This window comes from Glycine soja, chromosome 13, assembly GCF_004193775.1.
Source record: "Glycine soja cultivar W05 chromosome 13, ASM419377v2, whole genome shotgun sequence".
NCBI lineage: Eukaryota > Viridiplantae > Streptophyta > Magnoliopsida > Fabales > Fabaceae > Glycine > Glycine soja.
The window spans coordinates 15771087-15786600 of record NC_041014.1 but is presented as its reverse complement, the minus strand read 5'-3'; the positions used below and the strand labels follow the sequence as shown (position 1 = coordinate 15786600).

The window sequence follows — 15514 nt, the reverse complement described above, 5'->3', positions numbered from 1 at the left end:
GATGCATGTAAGTTTAGTTTTGGTCGTCCACGAAAACACTACTAATGTGGCTGACTAATACCGTAACAAAATTTTTCCGATAGCGTAAAATCACTGCAAAATTCTAGGGTTGGTCTAAAGTTGTCGGATAATTCTTCTATAGCAGAAAAATAAGAGAAACCAAGATCTATCTAGTTCTAGTGCATTCTTTGTCATCTTCCAATGTCATATTCAATCTGAATGATGAATTCGAAACTATTATGATATTGAGCAAAGCGGAAGCATCCACGTGTGGCAGTTGCTGAAGGGCACATGTCTGTCACTGAGAGTACCATTTTCTGTTTAGTTAGTTGGTACCGTTTTCTGTTGAGAAAAGCTATTAGGATTGGTTGTTAGTAACAGCTTTATATAGCCAATTTCATTCCATTACTTGTAAACATGCTTCTCTGTACCTTTGATCTTCAATAAACAGAAAATGTTTCGAGAAGCTTTATTGAAACCATGGTACCTTAGGTTAATCTTCTTCCCCTAGAACTAACTTTTCTCTTATCATATTACCTTTTGAAAGCTCTTTCAGTAGCAAAGTAACAATAATAATATGAAATTGTAATGACAGGAAAATAATTCGTCAGTCTATACCATGGTATGAATAGTTAATCATTCACCAATTAAATTAAACTATCAACATATCAAGACATGAGGCACTTGAGAATGCAATAGATGACAAAAAACACAATAGTTCTAGGCAAATCGAGGTCTCTCTTAGTGGAAATTTTGTGTGATGTTTTAGACTAAAAAAAATTGTAGCAATTTTACACTATTAGAAATTTTGTTAGCAATATTAACGGTGACACCATTAACCACGTTAATGACAGTATTAATGACACAGACCAAAACTTAACTTATATACATGTGTAATGACTAAAATTTATAATTTTATTTTTTATGTAAGGGAAAAAGCATAAAGTGAGAATAAATATACAACAACAATCAAGTTTTATTTCATTAATCACATGATATCATTCGATAGTTAAAAAGTATGAATGTCAATGGGGTAGGACGGGGAAGGGGGGAGTACTTCTCCGCTCCCTGTCCCCCGCGAGGACATTTTTTAAAAAAATATATAATTTTAAATTCTAATATAAATAAATTTAAAAAAGACTTAAAAATCTCATTAACATAATATTCAAATTCAAATAATTCATATAATGTTAAACTCAAATAAACAAACTTGGACAATAAGTTTCATTTGAAATAATACAAACATAATGTTCAATAATAATACAAATAGTTCAAACTACAAATATTTTTTTGCAATATTTTGAACAATCAACAAGTCTTAAGCCCTCCAGCTCAGCAACCAACAAGTCTAAGTCCTCTAATTCAGCAACCAGCAAGTTAGCAATCCTCCAATGTTGCAAGTCAGTAAACTAATAGTATATTAGTATATATCCATTACCTCGATATCATCAATGGGAAACTAAACATGAACTTTTGTTGTCAGTGTACTGCACTCATCATTCTGCTGCAAGTAACAACTTATGGCAAAAAAAGACAAGAAACAAACAGGGGAACAATTTAGCCCCAAATTATATATTGTAAATGATGAACCATTAACATAACTTGTAATATCATTCACGACCATTAATTCACAAAAAAAATGATCTTTCAAAGAAATAAATAAAGTCTCGGCAATCAAAACATGAAAGCAAACTTGAGTTTGAACTGAAATCCAAGCAACCAAATGCCCAAAGAAAATAGAAGATTAAAACTTTCAAATGTAAAATGTAATTTCGAAATGACCAAGCAAAACCATGGAAAAAAAAAAAAGCAATGAAGGTAATGTGTAGGAAACAAATCCATTGACCGAAAGAAAGTAGTCAACACTTACACTCTAAGGTGATCGGTCGTGAGTGGTGACAAGACTGGGTGGTGATGGTGATGCAAGCTCCATTGGAGCTTGTAGGCCTAGGATCTTCTTCATCAATGGATTCCTTTGCTTCTTGGAAGATGAATGGCAGCGGAATGAAGAAAGGAAGAGAGAAAGGAGACGCCACTTCAAGGAGAAGATGAGTCTAGAAGAAGCTCACCACCATAGGAGGCCATGGATAAGAGCTTGGAGGAAGAAGGAGATGAATGAAGGGAGAGGAAGAGAAGAGCACAAAATTTTGTGCTCTAAATGAGCTTTGAAATCTGAATTTTAATATTCAAATGATCAAAGTTGAAAAAAATGCACACATGACCTCTATTTATAGTCTAAGTGTCACACAAAATTGGAGGGAAATTCAAATTTCACTTGAATTTGAAATTGAATTTGTGGAGCCAAACTTTGGAGCCAAAATTTCACTAATTATGATTAGTGAATTTTAGTTATGGTTCAGCCCACTAATCCAAGATCAATTCTAAGATTCTCCACTAAGTGTGCTTAGGTGTCATAAGGCATGAAAAGCATGAAGGACATGCACAAAGTGTGACTATATAATGTGACAATGGGGTGTAGTAAGCAAATGCTCACCTCCCCCTCTAAAATTTAATTGGATTGGGCTTTTACCAATTCAATTAAATTTATTTCCAACCACACACATCAAATATCCACTTAGTGCATGTGAAATTACAAAATTACCCCTTATACAAAAACTAGTCTAGGTGCCTTAAAATACAAGGGCAAAAAAATCCTATATTTCTAGGGTACCCTATCTACAATATGGAGCCCTAAATACAAGGACCAAATATAATGACATCCTAGTCTAATATGTACAAAGATAATTGGACCCAACCTTGACCCATGGGCTCAGAAATCTACCCTAAGGTTCATGAGAACCCTAGGGTCTTCTTCAGCAGCTCTAGCTCAATCTTCTTGGAGCCTCTTGTTCATGGTTCTAGTGACTGGTCCCTTCCTAGGGAGGATTGCATCAGATGGTGTGGTTTGGGGAGAAGTGAACGACGCGACGCGGTCTAGAGCGAGAAGTGAAGTGAATGAGTTTATTTAAAGGTTTGAGCTTTAACGGGAAATGAGTTGTTACTTAGTAGAATTTCTTAGCAATTTTATAATTTCCTCAGACTGGGGACCCACGGGGTGGGGGGAATGATCCTCGTTCTTGTCTCTGCGGAAAAATATTTATCCTCATCCTCATCCTCGAGGGAAAAAGATTCTCGTCTGCGGGACCCGAACAATTCTTGCGAGGATCCATGTTTACAGTACAAATTGACATCCCAATTAAAAATCAATTATCAATGACAAAAAAAAAAATATTTAAGAGATTTTCAAGTTTAGTATAAGCATTTTGGTTTCTGAAATAGACAATTAGATGGTAAAGAATATGGAAATGGTGGACCACCCAACTCATGGATGTGTTTGATTGAGAGAGAATAAAAAAGAAAAAAAAAATTATGAGTCTCGTATAAAATTTACACTTCTTATACTTTATTTTAATTTAAAAAATTTCTTTTTTTTAGTTTTATCTTCAAAATTAAACACATACACACTAATTTAGTAAGAAACTTGAATAATAAGGTATGAAAAACAATATTGTTCCAGGGACAACTGATCCGAAATAGCTTCCAGGTGGCAGAAGAGCATAGCACAATAACATCTCCGGGAAACAATCACCATGCCTGTCAGTCACATGCAGATCCAGTCAAATTTATATCTGACATTTTTCTTCTAGTCAATATAAAAGTGAATAAACAATTGTTAATTCGCCATTCATTGCTAAGCAAGGGAAACTGGGAAAGCATATTCTATTGTGCTGGCAGTGTTTCAACTATTGAGAATATAAAATGAAGCACGCAAAGGAGAAATTTTTGCAACTTATTAATATTAATTGAAAATCTATAGTTTTTGTGTGTGTTTGGATAAATAATTTTAATCGAGGAAAATTATTTATTAAAGAATTTAAATTTAAAATTTATTATTTAGATATTTTTTATGAAGAATTTAAAATTTTAAAATTTTAAATAAATAAAAATATAAAATTTTAATTTTTTATTTTCTTACTCTTCATACGTCACGCACACATTTTGGTGATTGATGCTTGTTTGTGGCGGTAGTTATGTGAAAGAGATGATAGAAACTAAATAATTTGCATAAAGGCAAAATTGTCAGTATATAAAGGGCCTTGTCACTTACGTTGATATGTCGGTCGAAGTAGACCCCTCAACAATACATGTCTTACCATTTTATTATTGTTTTTCATGTTTTTGTTAATATCATATATGCTGCTACTAAGATTATTCTCTACCTTATATATAAAAGAGATTTTTTAATTTATTAAAAACTATTTTCTTTTTATTGCTATTTATTTGATTTTAAAAAAAATAACTACGAAACCCTCAAATTTAAAAGATTGAAAAAATAAAATATCAAGAAACATATAGATGCAATATATATATAAAGAAACATGTAGATGAAATAAATGAAAGGTTAATGAAAATAAGTGAATAAATAAATTAAAGGAATTTTAAAAAGGAAAATACAGAAAGATGTCATACAACTAGTAGAAGAGATTTAATATTATATATAGATATATAGATTTTGTTAATATTATTTATTGATTTGACTATTATTTATTTTTCTAGACAGCATTCATCTTTGAGGTAATCCTATTTAATCCAGGAACATCCACAATATTGTGGGATAAACATTGTTGTCAAAAATATTTTTCATACAAAATTTGAATTTGAAACTTTGTTTGATAATATGTACTTCTTAAACCAATCATCTGTTGGTATGTTTTGTGAAAATACTTTTTGGGTGAAATTTACCCTTGTTATAGATATACCTATATATTTATTATAATTATAATAATATATAACTATTGAGTTGGAAGGGGAAATTGTTATCTCAAGAATTGAAGGGCGATTTGAATTTGTTACTTGCAACAAACCGATACACTTGACAAGGCCTCATCACTGAGCCATTTCATTTTGAAGGGGAAATTGTTACATCTTTTACTTATTATATTCAAATAAATTCCATTTTATATACCTAAAGCAACCTAAAACTCTAAAGCACCTTAATTTTCACAAAACCCAACTAAACCCACCCTAGTGGGGGAGAAAGTATTACTTGCTGAGGCATATATATAATTTACATAATCATAAATGTCACCCTATATGTGTGTGTGGGGGTTGGCATATGTAGGGTGGCTTTTATTTTTTTGGGTAAGATTTATGATTAAGATTAAATTAATTTTTTTAGATTTAATTAAGTGTTTTAATTTTTTTAGTTCAATTTAACTCTCTAATTTTTTAAATCAATTCAACATAGTCTTTTAATCTAAATTGTAACAATTTGTGTCAGTTTAAAAAAATCGTCACTAAATAATTTTAAATTATCATATAATGTACATTTTAAAAAAATAAATGTATTTTAAAAATTAGAGAATTAAATTAAACAAAAAAATTAAAGAACTAAATTAAATATTTTTTAAAATTAGAGGATCAAATTAAACTAATAATAAATCAAAAGAAAAAAATAATTTAATTTTATGTAAATTATATGGGTCAAACTATTAATTCTGGATATGGGTTGGATTGCTTATGAATCTATTAAAAATTAAAAATAAAGAGACGGTTGCACTAGCATTAGTTTAATATTAATAATCACTCAAACACCCAAATTGATCACTATTTTGTGGCATGATTGAAAGGGAAAATTAAAACGTTAATATATAGCATAAAGGTCAGGTTTGTATCTTTCTGGACATCACCCTTATATAAGAAACTTTTTTGAAACTTAGTCAATTTGACAAGGTTTGAATACAATTCTACTAAAATGGAGACAATAATTGATTCGTTAAAAGGCTTCCACGTGGAAGAAGGCGAGGTTGTTCAATGGCATCTTCCTCTAACCATTTAGTTAAATTTAGGGTTTAATTTTGATATATGTAACTGTAGCTTATTTTATATTCATTCAGCGATTTATGATTTCATTTTTTTTAAAGTTGTAATCAATCTCTTTTTTTTTATATATAGTAAATAATATTTTTTATTCTTGAATGTGTAGAACGCTCATAAATTCATTTTCAAAAGATAAAAATTCAAATTTTAGTTTTCGAAAAGTAAAACAAGTACAACAAATCTTTCTGTTAACTTCCGTTGGTACCATTGAACCAAAATGTGTCAGTAAGTTACCATTAGATGATTAAAATGTCAATAATTTTTCATTGGATCAAAATGTTAATAATTTTTTTTTACCAAAATGTCAGTATATTTTCATTGGACTAAAATGTTAATCATTTTTTTAAACTAAAATGTCAATATGTTTCCATTAGACTAATTTGTCAGATCCAAATTTCCATTTCATTTAAGGGTAAAATATAAGTTAATCTTCATCTTTTCTCTCTATTTTTTATCGCTTCAAGTATAACATTATAATAAACACTTAAAAAAATAGGGAAGCAAACATAAATTAAAATAAATATAATAATAAGTATAATCTATCTATTGTTATGAAATTTCTAATGTGATAGTACTTTATCCAAAATATAAAACTCAAACAAAAATGCAGAACTATTAAATTAATCCTTAGAAAAATGTTTATTAATCAAGATTATGTTTATTATTATGTTGGTTTCCTTATTTTTTCCGTATTTATTGTAATATTATGTTTGCAATGATAAAAAAAGGATGAAGATGAAGATTAAATCATATTTTACCCTTAAATGAAATGAAATTTGGAGTCTAACAAATTAGTCTAATGAAAACATACTGACATTTTAGTCCAAAAAAAATTACTGACGTTTTGATCCAATAAAAAATTACTAATATTTTGGTGGTGACTTACTGACATTTTGGTCTAATGGAAACGTAGAGACATTTTGGTCTAATGAAAAATTACTGACATTTTGGTTCAATGATAACTTAGTAACATTTTGGTCCAACAGTAACTTATTAACATTTTGGTTAAATCTACTAAGCAGTCATTAAATCTACTCAGCAGTCGTATTAGCAATCATTTTTGTAATATTTTTGTCTCTTTATGTCATATAGGCCTTTTCATTAACGGTTATTGACAAGTTAACAGATGAATGAATTTATCATATTATTTTTTTCACTTTTGGACATTAAAATTTGAATTTTCATCTTACAAAGATGAATTTATTAGTATTTTATACATTCAGAAACAAAAATAACTATTTATCTTTTTTAATATAATCAATCTCTCTTCTTAAAACATATGAATTATTAGTAAATATATACTTAGTTTTACGTCAGAAACATAAAAAAGTCATCCTTAATATGCGATTATTGTATGGGATATTTTATTCATTTTTTTAAAAAAAAGAATAATTAAACAGCTCATAATTAGTCATTCTTGTACGCAAGATGAAGCATTCCTGATTCTGCTAGTTTTGTTCTTCATTTTTAATAATTAAAAATAAAAAAAATAAGAGAAAAAACTAGGCTCACTCTTGAGAAAGTTGTTAATAATAACTGAAAAATTATAACTTCAATTATTTTCTTATAATTATATGACATATACACTTTTTTGGTGATGAGACTTGTGATCCAATATTATGGATAAAAAAAAAGGATGATTATATAGAGGGAGAGAAAGAAAGCGATGTTAGTTAATATCAAAGGAAAAATTTGAATAAAGGACATAAAGGCAAAATTTGTCGTTGTATGAAGGACTTTGTCTCCTTTGGTTGTTGATGGAAACAAACTCTCCAATTATATGTCTTCCTTTTTCTTTTTCATATTTTTGTTTTTTCCTCTGACTTGCACATTGGTTGCTACTAAGACAATTTCAGATTCTAGCAAACTCAGTGCAAATTGAATGAATGAAATTGGTATTTCTTTTAGAGAATACATTTTTATCGTCCAAGAAGTGTTCAAGAAAAAAGAAAGGTATTAAAATGAAGCTCATGAATGAAGTAATTTTTTTTTTATAGAAAACATAATGAGGTTGGCTTTGGAAATCTGAATATCAAATATTATAAGTCATTAAAAGCAATTAAAAGATTACAATTTGAAGAAAAATGAAACTCATGAATGAAGTATATTTCTTTGGCTTAAAAAATAAACAGATGACTTCTAAATTGACCCATGAAATCTTCGCATAACCACACGAAGAGATAAAAGAAAATTGTAAATTACAATTGCATTCCATCGATTTTCATTAAAAAAATTGTACTAAACAAGGATTTTTATAAATGATTTGTGATCAAAGAGAGTTTCTTAATGTGTTTGTGTGTTTAAATTTGTTTCCAAGACGCTCATAATCTGATAAAATCATGTCAAAATGAACAAAAAAAAATGACACAAAGTAAGGAACCATAGCTTTAAGCTGAGGCCTGCTAATTATAGACGGACATAAATTCAAACATGCTGTAAAAAGAAATTTAAACCTTAAAATAAGAATCACATGCATCATGTTTTTTACTCGTTTTAATCATCAATTACTTAAAGTATTTTTTGTTTCGATTTTTAAATTCTTTAACCACTATTAGCACATAAGCTCGCCTATGGTAACTCATGGTTAAAAGAGGAGCACGCATTTTTTTTAACATTTTCTTTTATATTGATTAAAAGTTATTGAAAATATGTGAATTAGTCAAATCTTTAAATTCTATCAAGTAAACCAAATATGCATTTAATAGATGAAGACTTTCTAACAAATTCCTTGTTAGACGAATTCTTCCTATTATGCCGGAAGCTACTTTTTTTTTTTCTACTTAAAGATATTACGAAAACTCTAAAACTCGTTCTTAGGAAAATTTCTTCTGTTGTATGAATTTAAATATTGTAGGATGCTTTAGGTGATGGCTTAAGAATGGTATTAAGAATTAAAATGTAAACAGGAAGCAATGATATTAGTTTTTTTAAGGCAAGATATTAGTTAATATCAATGTGATGATAAAATAAACACAAGTAAACAGCGAAAAGGCCAAGTTTGTCCCATCTTCACGTAATTTTAACGTTTTTTTAAAAATTGGTTTGCGTATAATTTCAAGTGTAACGGCACAGTGCGATTCGTTTTCTCACAAGTCACCATCATTCATTTTAATTAATTACTATTAATTATTATAATAAGACTACATGTATTTTTCTTCAGCATTTATCGTTTGTTCTTATCAAGACAATATTAGATTCCTAGAAAGTCAAAGCAAATGAAATGATTCCAAATGGAGAACAAAAAAAATTGAGCTTAATGAAAATCTCAAGTTTTAAGAGTTTAATTTTGATATATTATAAAAAAATATTTTCAATCAATTAGAAACCTTTCCAAACACAACTTTTAATTAAACTAATTATTATATTATAAAAATTAATAATTCTTAATTATAACAATCTATATATGATTTAATATATCAATATATTTCAATTAAATGCAAGCTTTAAAGGGTAAAATAGAATTAAAAATAATTATTAAAAAAAATTTAATTTTAATATATATTCAGTATAATTTTTTTACATTATTAATTAATGAGAAATCACGTTAGATATAATTATGACTTTTTAAGTAATTATTACAAAATTTAGCAATTTTTTTTTACAATTTTGCTATTCATAACAATTATATTCTTAAGTGACAATATAAAAAACTGTTAGTACATTCTATTCTAATTAAATTTCATTATAGAAATGCAAAATTAGATGTGTAAAATTAGCAATGGTTTTTGCTTTATTTGCATTTGATGTTTGATATATGTTATGAGCATCAATCGATAATATTTCACAAGATGATTCCTAAGTTAGAAATGTCACCATCTCTAGTGCTGCATGACGAAAATCCCATAAAAGATTTTCACATTAAAATATTAGATGATCACAAAAATAATTGATCAATCAATGCTTGATGACGACATTACAAAAAGTTTTTGAAGAAAATCTCATTCTTTAAGATTTTAAGTGGGTTAGACTTGGCATCATGTCCATGGTGGGGCATTAGGGGAATCACATTGCTTGACATTCATCATCAATGACGAACACAAAACATTAGTTAGCTTTTTTGTGTGGTTATGATTGATAAAAGATAATGAGGGACATTGTTTTGGGACGAAGGAGACTTCTCATATTACTGTTAATAATTTGAGTAAATATTTTTTGTTTGCTAGTTAATAAGTATCTAAGAATCAATATGATGTGATATAATTGATAAATAACTATATTCCTTAAGCATATTATCAAGAGTTTGATTTTCGGATCATGTTTATGAAAGAGTATCTATTAAAAGAAATTATTCCCTTAAATAATTTTGTACCTCAAAGATTAGTCTTTAACTCTCCATCATAACTTACATAAAAAAAATGTTAATAAGCATCTAAGAGACTTGATTTCCTAAACTTACCATATCTTCAATGTACTTTTGTTTTTTACACTCTCATTGTATTGGCTAGACCAAACATATATGAACGGATATGTTGAAAAAGTTCATAAACTACCAACAAGTCTAGTTATGGGTAATCAAATATAAACCTAACTACTAAGGTAAAATCCAAACATTAACTGTAGCTTGTTAAGTATTCTAGTTCCTTCAGTATAGCCCATAGGTTTTGGCTACTCAGGTTGTTTTTCTTGGTGTTTTTCTTGGCAACTGAGTGTGAAACTCTGTCTCACATTTCACTTCTTGCCTTGGACAAAGTGGTAGAATTTGGGCAGAAAATGAAAATTGAAATTAAAGAAACATCATAGATCACAATAATTTAGTTTTGTAGCTAAGTTTGGATCACATGGAAAGAATAAATGAAATTGTAATGACCAATTCAGTCCTACTACACTTGGTATAGAATATGCTCAAGTTCTCAAATAAGATCTCACAAGAGAAATAAATCTATGTGCCCTTTGGCCAAGTCAAACAAGCTGCACTAATTACAATGCCTGAGAAACCGCCAAATGTTTGGATATAGAAGCCGAAATCATAAAGAAACAAATATATGAAACTAATTAATCATTGTGACCTGGTCAGATCCAAAACTCAACAAGTTCAAAGGGACAAGGGTCACTCACTTCCTTAAACCACATATAAAAGCACAAACCAGCTAAGCCAAAGCATAGCAACCAAACTTCAGTGCCTTCTAAATTCTAATACTCATCTTATAAGTTTAACCAAAAAAACCAAGCTTAGTTCCCTTAAAGAATCACCCTATAAACCTAACCAATTCAAGAAACAAAAAGAACTCAAAAGGGACAGATGGCAAGGAAGAGAAAGGTTGCTGAAGTCGTGGAAGAGAGAGACCTATGTGAGGGAACCTTGGGTTGGGATGAGATGATGAAACAAGCTGCAGCACTTGGAGGAGTGCAAAGAGCCAGGAAGAGGTTTGTTGGTGTAAGGCAAAGGCCATCAGGTAGATGGGTGGCTGAGATCAAAGACACCATTCAGAAGATAAGAGTGTGGCTGGGAACTTTTGACACTGCTGAGGAAGCTGCAAGAGCCTATGATGAGGCTGCTTGCTTGCTTCGTGGCACCAACACAAGGACTAACTTCTGGCCTTGTTCTCAATCCTCCACAAGTCCAGCTCTTTCCTCAAAGATCACCAATCTCCTCCTTCAAAGGCTTAAAGAAAGGAACAACAACAACACTTGTTCCTCGTCCTCGTCCTCCTCCACTTCACTTCTCATCAACCACCAACAAATGCATCAGCAAGTTGGTGCATATGGAGAAGGTTCAACACAATTCTCAATTGACCAATTCACTGATTTCCTCAATGACCCTGAAGATTATAGCACAAGCAATAATGACTTCATCAACAACAGTGCACAAATTGACTACATTACTAGTAGCTTTGAATCATGCTTAACTGAAAAAGATGGTGGGACTAAAATTGATATGCAATACAAATCCAGGAATGTGACACCACAGACTTCAAGCAATGACAGCAATTCAGGAGTTGAGGATAGTGAAGAAGAAGGCTCTGATTTGGGTGTGCAAAGCACTAATTTGGATGTTCATGATTTTAAGTTTTTGGACAACATTGCTCCACCTAGTTACTACTCTCCCTTTGAGATGGCTGAAGAGATGGAGGAGGAGCCTGTGGAGCCTGAGAATGAGAACTATGGCGATGAGCCTTCAATGCTTAGAGCTGTGATGAAGAGAATGACTTATGAGAGGAAGTTCTCAGCTTCTCTCTATGCCTTCAATGGAATACCTGAATGCTTGAAGTTGAAACTTGAATCAGGGAACATGAAGGGAAGAGGACTAGCTGATCAATTAACAAGCCTTCAAATGGCTTGTAGCAAAAACATACTCGAGAAGAACAAGGAGGAGAAAGAATACATTGGAACAATGGATAGGAGACAGGAAGAAGAACACCAACAAACATCACCTGACATGGATTCTTCAAGTGTTGATGGGGAACTGTTGCTTTGGAATTCACTTGATCTTCCTCCTATTTGCTTTGTTAACTTGCTAGAAAACGGTTCATTCAATTAGCAATATCCATTCATTTTCTGTAACATTATTTATGCTGAGCACAACTATATTGTAACATTAGACTTTGTAGTAAGCATGAAGTAATATCTTCTGCTAATTGAAATGATTTAAATTCTTATTTCATTCATAATTCCTAGTATCAATGAGTAACATTGAATTTAAAGTTTTTCTTACTTCATTCATAATTTGAACCTGCATCAAAGTTCTTATTTTCTTATTTCATTCAAGTTCAAACAGACCTCAGTAGATACTGAATTTAAACCTGCATTGAAAAAAAAGAAATCTTCCTTCATCACAATAATTTTAAGAAAAGTTTTCTTATCATTAACATTCTACAATGTTTGCCAACATACAAGTATATCAATTGTCTTCTGATCCATTAACTAGTATTCACTTAATTTATTAAAAATTTAGAAATATTAGTGTATTATGCTACGGGTGCAAATAAATTTATGCTAGCTTTAGCTACTTTAAAGTTAACTATAAGATCTCTTAAAAATAAAGTAGAAGTTGTTTGATAATTTTAATTTAAAAGTTTCTTTTAAATTAAATGTTTTGTTTCATTATTTCACATGGACTAGTTTTTGAATGAGAGAAATGGAGATTCACTTATGTAACTTATTTTTAAAAGCAATTTAGTTTTTAAGTTACTTTTTCTCTCTTTTTCTTTTATAAAAATTAAGTTGTTTACTTTCATTTTAATAGCATTACTTTAAATGTATTTGACCCAACTTTATTTTAAGAAGAAGAAGAAGAAAAAAATAGGTCAATCACTACGTGAAGTAGAGTAGTACCTGTAAAGAAAAAAAAAACGTTGCTCAAACATTGACTCATTTATTTGAATGAATCGAAATTAAAGTTTAAACTTCACTTGTTTAAAAAGATGTAGAACTTGAGTTTAATTTGTTTAATTCAGTTATAACTTTCTTTATAAAAATATGTGCTTAATGTATATTGTAAATGTGAATGTTAAAATGTGAAGTAAAAACAGGTAGATCATGTAAAGATATAAAAAAAATACAACTCTGTTCACAAAAATATAACTTATTAAGAACTAGCTTAATGTAAAATATTATTTGTCTATTTTTTTTTATCTAAATTACAAATTTTGTTCAATAAATATATTCCTGGAAATTATACGTGAACTTTTAATATCAAATTCATAAAATTTAAAATTGATTCATTTATATAATTGAGAATTTTTGTGTTTCTTTATTTTTTGTTAAACCAGTGAATTTAATCAAATATTTTACAAGTTTAATAGTTCGCTCGATCGAATGACTTAACATATCTAGACATTTAATTGAAACATAATAAACCAAAACAAGACTAGGGCAAGTCAAACATTTCTTACTCATTAATAATTAAAAATGATGCTAAAATGATATAATAATGTTTTGCTTTCTCGTGGAAGCCTATAGTACAAACCATGTTGTCTTAGTTATAAACTAACATATGGCTATATATCTGATGTTGCTTGTAATGCGATCAGTGATTATTTTTTCTTTTTTTTTTTCATTTTCTGATAGTAACTATTATATTCACATAAGTTGTCAGAGATTATATTTTTTAAATAAAAATATTACAGAATGTGTAATTATTAAATAATTACTAGCATGAATGTTGATTATCCAACCCTTTAATTTTATCCATCAAGTTAATTATTATTTTTCTTGGTCTGATACTCTGCGTGAATCTCTAATTCAAAGTAAAGGATAATGCTAAATGATGTGAAGGGAATCGCATGAAACATGCACTCATTTTTTTAATGAAATAATTGTTCATTTCGTTTTATATACTTAATTTATTATAAATTCTATTAACAAGACACTCATTCAATTTTTAAGCAAGCAGCTGTATTGATCATTAGACTATTAACAATATGAGTTTAATAATTATATATTTTAAAACTATTTTATGTTTTAATTTAATCATAAATTATTATATAACATTAAAGATAATTATTATAAAATTTAAGAAACATATCATATATAGGTATTTGTGATTAGATGATAATACAAAACTTACATTATTATTATTATTACTATCAAGTGTATAATTTTTTTTCCTAACTCATGTGTATTGATGAAAAATTATCCTTTGAATTATGAAATGATATTAAATATAATACTTAAAATTTAATTTTATGAATATTTTTAAAATAAAATTTAAATTTATGATATCATTAATTGAAATTCACTAATTTGCCTAAAAAAATTAGTTATTTTCATTGATTTACGTAGTCTTGTTTTCTGTCAATGGCCCACTGCTTACATTTTGCTTTCTTTCTTTCCTATAGGCTACAGTGGGAAAAACTTCCTAAAATGTTGCAATAATTCACATCAACATAATGCATCACCACAGTTATCATCACTAGGAGAAATACCGTGTCCGCATTTCTATTACACACCGTGTTTTATTACACTAATTAATTTAATATGTTTATATCCTTTTAATGAAAAAATATTAATATTAACTATATTATTGACTTGTCGCATCTATGTATCCGTATTTTTATGTTGATATTACATTTTTTTGTGATAAAGTTAAAATATTTATTCATTTTATCTCTTTATCCAAACTTATTAATCTAAAATAATTGATTAGCTCATAAGTACAAGTTGAAAAAAATAAAAATATGATAATTGAATAATTATAATAATTTTGGTTTGAATTTGAGGTAAAACATATTTTAACAATTTTGATGAAATAAGACATTAGCTCAATACATAAAAACTTGTTAAATTTTATAGATAAAAACAAAAAAAAAATTAGTTGTATATAGGTTGGATTTAATCTTATACTTGAAAATTTATACAAATAGAAAAAAAGTATAATTTTTTTCATTTCAAAACTTATAAAAAATAATAGTAAAATATTATTCTTTCTACTTAAAACTCAATTAACATATCAATTTTTATGGATGGACTCATGAACAATTCAATTTTATTCTATTCTATTTTATTCTCGTGTACAAATGATGAGATTTGAGTCAATAACTCTAATTCAAACATTTGTGTTCAAAAAATATTGTTAAAAATCAATTAACAATAATAGTTGTATGGACAAAACTTGTATAAAATATTTGGTATTACCAACCCGTTTAGTCATTTGAAACTGAAGATTAAAATAATTGGATTACTTATGGTTTGAATT

At 28.6% G+C, this 15514-nt stretch overlaps 1 protein-coding gene across 1 annotated transcript; it reads left to right on the top strand.

Moving 5' to 3' along the window:
* The first annotated feature begins 10986 nt into the window (after nucleotides 1–10986).
* On the top strand, nucleotides 10987–12488 carry LOC114382005 (ethylene-responsive transcription factor ERN2-like). Its single transcript, XM_028341237.1, has one exon. The coding sequence runs from the start codon at nucleotides 11120–11122 to the stop codon at nucleotides 12356–12358; it is 1239 nt and encodes a 412-aa protein (XP_028197038.1). The 5' UTR covers nucleotides 10987–11119; the 3' UTR covers nucleotides 12359–12488.
* The last annotated feature ends 3026 nt before the right edge of the window (nucleotides 12489–15514 follow it).

Coding starts and splice junctions, on each gene's coding strand:
- LOC114382005 (XM_028341237.1), top strand. CDS start 11,120: ATGGCAAGGAAGAGAAAGGTTGCTGAAGTCGTGGAAGAGAGAGACCTA.